Below are 10,212 nucleotides of genomic sequence, written 5' to 3' on the forward strand. Positions count from 1 at the left end.
GGGTCAGGATGGATGGAGTAGAGCTGTGTGTGTGATGTGTGGGGGTCAGGATGGATGTAGTAGAGCTGTGTGTGTGATGTGTGGGGGTCAGGATGGATGGAGTAGAGCTGTGTGTGATGTGTGGGGGTCAGGATGGATGGAGTAGAGCTGTGTGTGTGATGTGTGGGGGTCAGGATGGATGGAGTAGAGCTGTGTGTGATGTGTGGGGGTCAGGATGGATGGAGTAGAGCTGTGTGTGATGTGTAGGGGTCAGGATGGATGGAGTAGAGCTGTGCGTGTGATGTGTGGGGTTCAGGCTGGATGGAGTAGAGCTGTGTGTGTGATGTGTGGGGGTCAGGATGGATGGAGTAGAGCTGTGTGTGTGATGTGGGGGTCAGGATGGATGGAGTAGAGCTGTGTGTGATGTGTGGGGGTCAGGATGGATGTAGTAGAGCTGTGCGTGTGATGTGTGGGGTTCAGGCTGGATGGAGTAGAGCTGTGTGTGTGATGTGTGGGGGTCAGGATGGATGGAGTAGAGCTGTGTGTGTGATGTGGGGGTCAGGATGGATGGAGTAGAGCTGTGTGTGTGATGTGTGGGGGTCAGGATGGATGCAGTAGAGCTGTGTGTGTGATGTGTGGGGGTCAGGATGGATGTAGTAGAGCTGTGTGTGTGATGTGTGGGGGTCAGGATGGATGGAGTAGAGCTGTGTGTGTGATGTGTGGGGGTCAGGATGGATGGAGTAGAGCTGTGTGTGTGATGTGTGGGGGGTCAGGATGGATGGAGTAGAGCTGTGTGTGTGATGTGTGGGGGTCAGGATGGATGGAGTAGAGCTGTGTGTGTGATGTGTGGGGGTCAGGATGGATGGAGTAGAGCTGTGTGTGATGTGTGGGGGTCAGGATGGATGGAGTAGAGCTGTGTGTGTGATGTGTGGGGTCAGGATGGATGGAGTAGAGCTGTGTGTGTGTGATGTGTGGGGGTCAGGATGGATGGAGTAGAGCTGTGTGTGTGTGATGTGTGGGGGTCAGGATGGATGGAATAGAGCTGTGTGTGATGTGTGGGGGTCAGGATGGATGGAGTAGAGCTGTGTGTGATGTGTGGGGGTCAGGATGGATGGAGTAGAGCTGTGTGTGATGTGTGGGGGTCAGGATGGATGGAGTAGAGCTGTGTGTGTGATGTGTGGGGTCAGGATGGATGGAGTAGAGCTGTGTGTATGATGTGTGGGGGTCAGGATGGATGGAGTAGAGCTGTGTGTGTGATGTGTGGGGGTCAGGATGGATGGAGTAGAGCTGTGTGTGTGATGTGTGGGGGTCAGGATGGATGGAGTAGAGCTGTGTGTGTGATGTGTGGGGTCAGGATGGATGGAGTAGAGCTGTGTGTGTGATGTGTGGGGGTCAGGATGGATGGAGTAGAGCTGTGTGTGTGATGTGTTGGGTCAGGATGGATGGAGTAGAGCTGTGTGTGTGATGTGTGGGGGTCAGGATGGATGGAGTAGAGCTGTGTGTGTGATGTGTGGGGTCAGGATGGATGGAGTAGAGCTGTGTGTGTGATGTGTGGGGGTCAGGATGGATGGAGTAGAGCTGTGTGTGTGATGTGTGGGGTCAGGATGGATGGAGTAGAGCTGTGTGTGTGATGTGTGGGGGTCAGGATGGATGGAGTAGAGCTGTGTGTGTGATGTGTGGGGTCAGGATGGATGGAGTAGAGCTGTGTGTGTGATGTGTGGGGGTCAGGATGGATGGAGTAGAGCTGTGTGTGTGATGTGTGGGGGTCAGGATGGATGCAGTAGAGCGGTGTGTGTGATGTGTGGGGGTCAGGATGGATGGAGTAGAGCTGTGTGTGTGTGATGTGTGGGGGTCAGGATGGATGGAATAGAGCTGTGTGTGATGTGTGGGGGTCAGGATGGATGGAGTAGAGCTGTGTGTGATGTGTGGGGGTCAGGATGGATGGAGTAGAGCTGTGTGTGATGTGTGGGGGTCAGGATGGATGGAGTAGAGCTGTGTGTGTGATGTGTGGGGTCAGGATGGATGGAGTAGAGCTGTGTGTATGATGTGTGGGGGTCAGGATGGATGGAGTAGAGCTGTGTGTGTGATGTGTGGGGGTCAGGATGGATGGAGTAGAGCTGTGTGTGTGATGTGTGGGGTCAGGATGGATGGAGTAGAGCTGTGTGTGTGATGTGTGGGGGTCAGGATGGATGGAGTAGAGCTGTGTGTGTGATGTGTTGGGTCAGGATGGATGGAGTAGAGCTGTGTGTGTGATGTGTGGGGGTCAGGATGGATGGAGTAGAGCTGTGTGTGTGATGTGTGGGGTCAGGATGGATGGAGTAGAGCTGTGTGTGTGATGTGTGGGGGTCAGGATGGATGGAGTAGAGCTGTGTGTGTGATGTGTGGGGTCAGGATGGATGGAGTAGAGCTGTGTGTGTGATGTGTGGGGGTCAGGATGGATGGAGTAGAGCTGTGTGTGTGATGTGTGGGGGTCAGGATGGATGGAGTAGAGCTGTGTGTGTGATGTGTGGGGGTCAGGATGGATGCAGTAGAGCTGTGTGTGTGATGTGTGGGGGTCAGGATGGATGGAGTAGAGCTGTGTGTGATGTGTGGGGTCAGGATGGATGGAGTAGAGCTGTGTGTGTGATGTGTGGGGGTCAGGATGGATGGAGTAGAGCTGTGTGTGTGATGTGTGGGGGTCAGGATGGATGCAGTAGAGCTGTGTGTGTGATGTGTGGGGGTCAGGATGGATGGAGTAGAGCTGTGTGTGATGTGTGGGGTCAGGATGGATGGAGTAGAGCTGTGTGTGATGTGTGGGGGTCAGGATGGATGGAGTAGAGCTGTGTGTGATGTGTGGGGGTCAGGATGGATGGAGTAGAGCTGTGTGTGTGATGTGTGGGGGTCAGGATGGATGGAGTAGAGCTGTGTGTGATGTGTGGGGGTCAGGATGGATGGAGTAGAGCTGTGTGTGTGATGTGTGGGGGTCAGGATGAATGGAGTAGAGCTGTGTGTGATGTGTGGGGGTCAGGATGGATGGAGTAGAGCTGTGTGTGTGATGTGTGGGGGTCAGGATGGATGCAGTAGAGCTGTGTGTGATGTGTGGGGGTCAGGATGGATGGAGTAGAGCTGTGTGTGTGATGTGTGGGGTCAGGATGGATGGAGTAGAGCTGTGTGTATGATGTGTGGGGGTCAGGATGGATGCAGTAGAGCTGTGTGTGTGATGTGTGGGGGTCAGGATGGATGGAGTAGAGCTGTGTGTGATGTGTGGGGTCAGGATGGATGGAGTAGAGCTGTGTGTGATGTGTGGGGGTCAGGATGGATGGAGTAGAGCTGTGTGTGATGTGTGGGGGTCAGGATGGATGGAGTAGAGCTGTGTGTGTGATGTGTGAGTCAGGATGGATGGAGTAGAGCTGTGTGTGTGATGTGTGGGGGTCAGGATGGATGGAGTAGAGCTGTGTGTGTGATGTGTGGGGGTCAGGATGGATGGAGTAGAGCTGTGTGTGTGATGTGTGGGGGTCAGGATGGATGGAGTAGAGCTGTGTGTGTGATGTGTGGGGGTCAGGATGGATGGAGTAGAGCTGTGTGTGTGATGTGTGGGGCTCAGGATGGATGGAGTAGAGCTGTGTGTGTGATGTGTGGGGGTCAGGATGGATGGAGTAGAGCTGTGTGTGTGATGTGTGGGGCTCAGGATGGATGGAGTAGAGCTGTGCGTGTGATGTGTGGGGCTCAGGATGGATGGAGTAGAGCTGTGCGTGTGATGTGTGGGGGTCAGGATGGATGGAGTAGAGCTGTGTGTGTGATGTGTGGGGGTCAGGATGGATGGAGTAGAGCTGTGTGTGATGTGTGGGGGTCAGGATGGATGGAGTAGAGCTGTGTGTGTGATGTGTGGGGGTCAGGATGGATGGAGTAGAGCTGTGTGTGTGATGTGTGGGGGGTCAGGATGGATGGAGTAGAGCTGTGTGTGTGATGTGTGGGGGGTCAGGATGGATGGAGTAGAGCTGTGTGTGTGATGTGTGGGGGGTCAGGATGGATGGAGTAGAGCTGTGTGTGTGATGTGTGGGGGGTCAGGATGGATGGAGTAGAGCTGTGTGTGTGATGTGTGGGGGTCAGGATGGATGGAGTAGAGCTGTGTGTGTGATGTGTGGGGGTCAGGATGGATGGAGTAGAGCTGTGTGTGTGATGTGTGGGGGTCAGGATGGATGGAGTAGAGCTGTGTGTGTGATGTGTGGGGGTCAGGATGGATGGAGTAGAGCTGTGTGTGTGATGTGTGGGGGTCAGGATGGATGGAGTAGAGCTGTGTGTGTGATGTGTGGGGGTCAGGATGGATGGAGTAGAGCTGTGTGTGTGATGTGTGGGGGTCAGGATGGATGGAGTAGAGCTGTGTGTGTGATGTGTGGGGGTCAGGATGGATGGAGTAGAGCTGTGTGTGTGATGTGTGGGGGTCAGGATGGATGGAGTAGAGCTGTGTGTGTGATGTGTGGGGGTCAGGATGGATGGAGTAGAGCTGTGTGTGTGATGTGTGGGGGTCAGGATGGATGGAGTAGAGCTGTGTGTGAGATGTGTGGGGGTCAGGATGGACGGAGTAGAGCTGTGTGTGATGTGTGGGGGGTCAGGATGGATGGAGTAGAGCTGTGTGTGTGTGATGTGTGGGGGTCAGGATGGATGGAGTAGAGCTGTGTGTGTGATGTGTGGGGGTCAGGATGGATGGAGTAGAGCTGTGTGTGTGATGTGTGGGGGTCAGGATGGATGGAGTAGAGCTGTGTGTGATGTGTGGGGGTCAGGATGGATGGAGTAGAGCTGTGTGTGTGATGTGTGGGGGTCAGGATGGATGGAGTAGAGCTGTGTGTGTGATGTGTGGGGGGTCAGGATGGATGGAGTAGAGCTGTGTGTGTGATGTGTGGGGGGTCAGGATGGATGGAGTAGAGCTGTGTGTGTGATGTGTGGGGGGTCAGGATGGATGGAGTAGAGCTGTGTGTGTGATGTGTGGGGGGTCAGGATGGATGGAGTAGAGCTGTGTGTGTGATGTGTGGGGGTCAGGATGGATGGAGTAGAGCTGTGTGTGTGATGTGTGGGGGTCAGGATGGATGGAGTAGAGCTGTGTGTGTGATGTGTGGGGGTCAGGATGGATGGAGTAGAGCTGTGTGTGTGATGTGTGGGGGTCAGGATGGATGGAGTAGAGCTGTGTGTGTGATGTGTGGGGGTCAGGATGGATGGAGTAGAGCTGTGTGTGTGATGTGTGGGGGTCAGGATGGACGGAGTAGAGCTGTGTGTGATGTGTGGGGGGTCAGGATGGATGGAGTAGAGCTGTGTGTGTGTGTGATGTGTGGGGGTCAGGATGGATGGAGTAGAGCTGTGTGTGTGTGTGATGTGTGGGGGTCAGGATGGATGGAGTAGAGCTGTGTGTGTGTGTGATGTGTGGGGGTCAGGATAGATGGAGTAGAGCTGTGCGTGTGATGTGTGGGGGTCAGGATAGATGGAGTAGAGCTGTGCGTGTGATGTGTGGGGCTCAGGATGGATGGAGTAGAGCTGTGCGTGTGATGTGTGGGGCTCAGGATGGATGGAGTAGAGCTGTGCGTGTGATGTGTGGGGCTCAGGATGGATGGAGTAGAGCTGTGCGTGTGATGTGTGGGGCTCAGGATGGATGGAGTAGAGCTGTGCGTGTGATGTGTGGGGCTCAGGATGGATGGAGTAGAGCTGTGCGTGTGATGTGTGGGGCTCAGGATGGATGGAGTAGAGCTGTGCGTGTGATGTGTGGGGCTCAGGATGGATGGAGTAGAGCTGTGCGTGTGATGTGTGGGGCTCAGGATGGATGGAGTAGAGCTGTGCGTGTGATGTGTGGGGCTCAGGATGGATGGAGTAGAGCTGTGCGTGTGATGTGTGGGGCTCAGGATGGATGGAGTAGAGCTGTGCGTGTGATGTGTGGGGCTCAGGATGGATGGAGTAGAGCTGTGCGTGTGATGTGTGGGGCTCAGGATGGATGGAGTAGAGCTGTGCGTGTGATGTGTGGGGCTCAGGATGGATGGAGTAGAGCTGTGCGTGTGATGTGTGGGGCTCAGGATGGATGGAGTAGAGCTGTGCGTGTGATGTGTGGGGCTCAGGATGGATGGAGTAGAGCTGTGCGTGTGATGTGTGGGGCTCAGGATGGATGGAGTAGAGCTGTGCGTGTGATGTGTGGGGCTCAGGATGGATGGAGTAGAGCTGTGCGTGTGAAGTGTGGGGCTCAGGATGGATGGAGTAGAGCTGTGCGTGTGATGTGTGGGGGTCAGGATGGATGGAGTAGAGCTGTGTGTGTGATGTGTGTGGGGTCAGGGTGGATGCAGGAGAGCTATGTCATCTCCTTGCACTTCTTATTCTCCTCTTCCTGTCTTTGACCTCCACACTTCTTTTTCTGTTCCTTTACTTACCTGCCCCCAGTATTCCTGTTCCTCCCTAATTCCCCTGCTCATATGCTTCATTCTTTTCGTATTTTCCTGCTCCTCTCCTTTCCCCCTTATTCCCCTGCTTCTTTCCTTTTCCACCTGCATTCCCCTGCTTCTTTCCTCTCCCCCTTATTCCCCTTCTTCTTTACTTTTCCACCTGCATTCCCCTGCTTCTTTTCTTTTCCACCTGCATTCCCCTGCTTCTTTCCTTTTCCACCTGCATTCCCCTGCTTCTTTCCTTTTCCGCCTGCATTCCCCTGCTTCTTTCCTTTTCCGCCTGCATTCCCCTGCTTCTTTCCTTTTCCGCCTGCATTCGCCTGCTTCTTTCCTTTTCCGCCTGCATTCGCCTGCTTCTTTCCTTTTCCGCCTGCATTCGCCTGCTTCTTTCCTTTTCCGCCTGCATTCGCCTGCTTCTTTCCTTTTCCGCCTGCATTCGCCTGCTTTTTTCCTTTTCCGCCTGCATTCGCCTGCTTCTTTCCTTTTCCGCCTGCATTCGCCTGCTTCTTTCCTTTTCCGCCTGCATTCGCCTGCTTCTTTCCTTTTCCGCCTGCATTCGCCTGCTTCTTTCCTTTTCCGCCTGCATTCGCCTGCTTCTTTCCTTTTCCGCCTGCATTCGCCTGCTTCTTTCCTTTTCCGCTTGCATTCGCCTGCTTCTTTCCTTTTCCGCCTGCATTCGCCTGCTTCTTTCCTTTTCCGCCTGCATTCGCCTGCTTCTTTCCTTTTCCGCCTGCATTCGCCTGCTTCTTTCCTTTTCCGCCTGCATTCGCCTGCTTCTTTCCTTTTCCGCCTGCATTCGCCTGCTTCTTTCCTTTTCCACCTGCATTCCACTGCTCCCCTCGTTTCCCATTCCCTTACTCTTCTCCTATTCCCTCTTTATTCCCCTGCCCCTCTCCTCTGCCCTTTATTCCCCTGCCCCTCTCCTCTGCCCTTTATTCCCCTGCCCCTCTCCTCTGCCCTTTATTCCCCTGCCCCACTCCTCCACCTTTTATTCCCCTGCTCCCCCCCATTCCCTTGTTCCTCTTCTTTCCGTCCTAACCCCTTATTCCCCTACTCATTTCCTCGCCCCTTCATTTTTCCTGTCTTTCTATGCTTCCCTTTACTTTTCCCTTATTCTCCTGCTTTTCTCCTTCTCTTCATTCCCCCTTATTCTCCTGTTCTTTTCCTTTCATTTCCCATTATTCTCCGGCTCTTTTCCGTTTGCTCCCTCTTATTCTCCTCCTCTCCTTCACTCCCACCTTATTCCCCTGCTCCTTTCTTAGCCTCCGCCCTTATTCTGCTGCTCTTCTCCTTCCCTTCTTTTCCTCTCTCTTCCTTTGCTCCTCTCCTTCTCTTCCTTCCCTCCCTCCCTTATTTCTCTGCTCCTCTCCTTCCCTCCCTCCCTTATTTCTCTGCTCCTCTCCTTCCCTCCCTCCCTTATTTCTCTGCTCCTCTCCTTCCCTCCCTCCCTTATTTCTCTGCTCCTCTCCTTCCCTCCCTCCCTTATTTCTCTGCTCCTATCCTTCCCTTCCCTCCCTCCCTTATTTCTCTGCTCCTATCCTTCCCTTCCCTCCCTCCCTTATTTCTCTGCTCCTATCCTTCCCTTCCCTCCCTCCCTTATTTTTCTGCTCCTCTCCTTCCCTTCCCTCCCTCCCTTATTTCTCTGCTCCTCTCCTTCCCTTCCCTCCCTCCCTTATTTCTCTGCTCCTCTCCTTCCCTTCCCTCCCTCCCTTATTTCTCTGCTCCTCTCCTTCCCTTCCCTCCCTCCCTTATTTCTCTGCTCCTCTCCTTCCCTTCCCTCCCTCCCTTATTTCTCTGCTCCTCTCCTTCCCTTCCCTCCCTCCCTTATTTCTCTGCTCCTCTCCTTCCCTTCCCTCCCTCCCTTATTTCTCTGCTCCTCTCCTTCCCTTCCCTCCCTCCCTTATTTCTCTGCTCCTCTCCTTTCCTTCCCTCCCTCCCTTATTTCTCTGCTCCTCTCCTTCCCTTCCTTCCCTCCCTTAGTTCTCTGCTCCTCTCCTTCCCTTCCTTCCCTCCCTTAGTTCTCTGCTCCTCTCCTTCCCTTCCTTCCCTCCCTCATTTCTCTGCTCCTCTCCTTCCCTTCCTTCCCTCCCTCATTTCTCTGCTCCTCTCCTTCCCTTCCTTCCCTCCCTCATTTTTCTGCTCCTCTCCTTCCCTTCCTTCCCTCCCTCATTTTTCTGCTCCTCTCCTTCCCTTCCTTCCCTTCCTTAGTTCTCTGCTCCTCTCCTTCCCTTCCTTCCCTTCCTTAGTTCTCTGCTCCTCTCCTTCCCTTCCTTCCCTTCCTTAGTTCTCTGTTCCTCTCCTTCCCTTCCTTCCCTCCCTTAGTTCTCTGCTCCTCTCCTTCCTTCCCTCCCTTAGTTCTCTGCTCCTCTCCTTTCCTACCCTTCACTATCCCGCTTAATCTCCTGCTCCTCCCGTCCCCCTTAATCTCTTCCTGTCCTGCTGTGGATCGTTTGCCATCCAGGTCTCTTGGTTCCAGTGCAGGTTGTACTTATCGGGACAATCGCCCTTCTTGCTGCTGGTTTTCACATTGTGGCTATTTCCTTAGAGTAGGGATATGTTATGTCTGCCAGTGAGACCAGATCCACAACACGAGGCTCATCAGCAAAAAAGGCATCCAAAATAGGTTGCACAGGTCGTCTGCAGCGCCCACAGTGGTTTAGATCCAAATTAGACCACCAGAAATGCAATGTGAAGAAAGTTGATGTAGGCAGCAGTTGCGGTGCAAATACAAAGCGTTTTTTATTCCTCCCAAAATGTGACGTTTCGACTCAGGGAGTCTTTGTCAAAAATCTTTTTGGGAGGAATAAAAACCGCTTTGCATTTGCACCGCAACTGCTGCCTACATCAACTTTCTTCACATGCCAGTTAGACCAGTTCACAGTCCTACCTCTTGGTGTTCAGTATGCATTTTGTGTGTGCTTATGGCGTTTGTGTGAACGCCATCTTGCATTCATGCTGAGGCTTGGTGCCCTTGTGTTGTGCGGACCTAACCCCCCCCCCCCTTATTCCCTGCTCCTCCCTCCCCAACCCCCTTTACTCTTCCGCTCTACTCCTTTCTTTTATCCCCGCCTTATTCCCTGCTCCTCTCCCTTCTCCCCCCATTTTCTGTGTTTCTCTCCTACAGTTTAGTCCCCCCCTATACTCTACTTCTCTTCCCAGTCCCTTATTCTCCTGCTCCTCTACTTCCCTTCACTCTCCCTTATTCTCCTGCTCCTCTACCTCCCTTCCTGGCAAAATGGATCCTTGTATGACTAAATGGAACAGCTCTAAATGGACCCCATTTACTATAATAGGGTGCATTTGGTTTCCGCTCAGCTCTCTGGAATTTTACCAGATGAAGAAGTCCTTCTTTTTTTTAAACTTTTTTCTGATATTTTGTGCCGGATCGGCGTCAGAACGTCTGACTGTAGGTTCCAGAACAGATGTGAATGTAGCCCTAGCCTCCTTCCCCTCTGCATGATGACTTAAAGGGGAAGGAGGAGGCTTAAAGGGGTTTCTCCAGACTCCATACCACATCTTCTCCTGACTAATCTTAACCAGTCCACCTTGTCAGCTCACCACAAGCCATCTGGATTCTCTTCTCCTTGTTGTGAAGTTAGCATACCTTGCGTTCTTCCGGCAGGTCAGTGAAGGTTGCGTTCCTGTGACGTAGCATTCACTGGCTAGGAAGGAATGCTGACCTATTTCAGAAAGAGCGGGCATGAGCATTTTCTGCAATAGCTCGGCACTCCCTACCAGACTGTGATTTAGTGACGTAGTGTACATTGCCGGGCAGGAAGGAGACTGCCTGTGAATGTACGTAACTTCACAGGAAGCAGATGAATTTGCCAGCGGGAGG

The 10,212-nt window shown here is 53.3% G+C and overlaps 1 protein-coding gene across 1 annotated transcript; it reads right to left on the reverse strand.

Annotated features, from left to right (window-relative positions):
• Positions 1-6,522: 6,522 nt before the first annotated feature.
• LOC136610385 (octapeptide-repeat protein T2-like) lies at positions 6,523-7,224 on the reverse strand. Its single transcript, XM_066589617.1, has one exon. It carries the CDS (start codon positions 7,222-7,224, stop codon positions 6,523-6,525), a length of 702 nt encoding a protein of 233 aa, XP_066445714.1.
• Between the last annotated feature and the right edge of the window lie 2,988 nt (positions 7,225-10,212).

The sequence above is a fragment of the Eleutherodactylus coqui genome, chromosome 2 (assembly GCF_035609145.1).
Source record: "Eleutherodactylus coqui strain aEleCoq1 chromosome 2, aEleCoq1.hap1, whole genome shotgun sequence".
Lineage (NCBI taxonomy): Eukaryota > Metazoa > Chordata > Amphibia > Anura > Eleutherodactylidae > Eleutherodactylus > Eleutherodactylus coqui.

Excerpts from the sequence above, each read along its gene's own strand:
- LOC136610385 (XM_066589617.1), bottom strand. The coding sequence starts at position 7,224 with ATGGGAAACGAGGGGAGCAGTGGAATGCAGGTGGAAAAGGAAAGAAGC.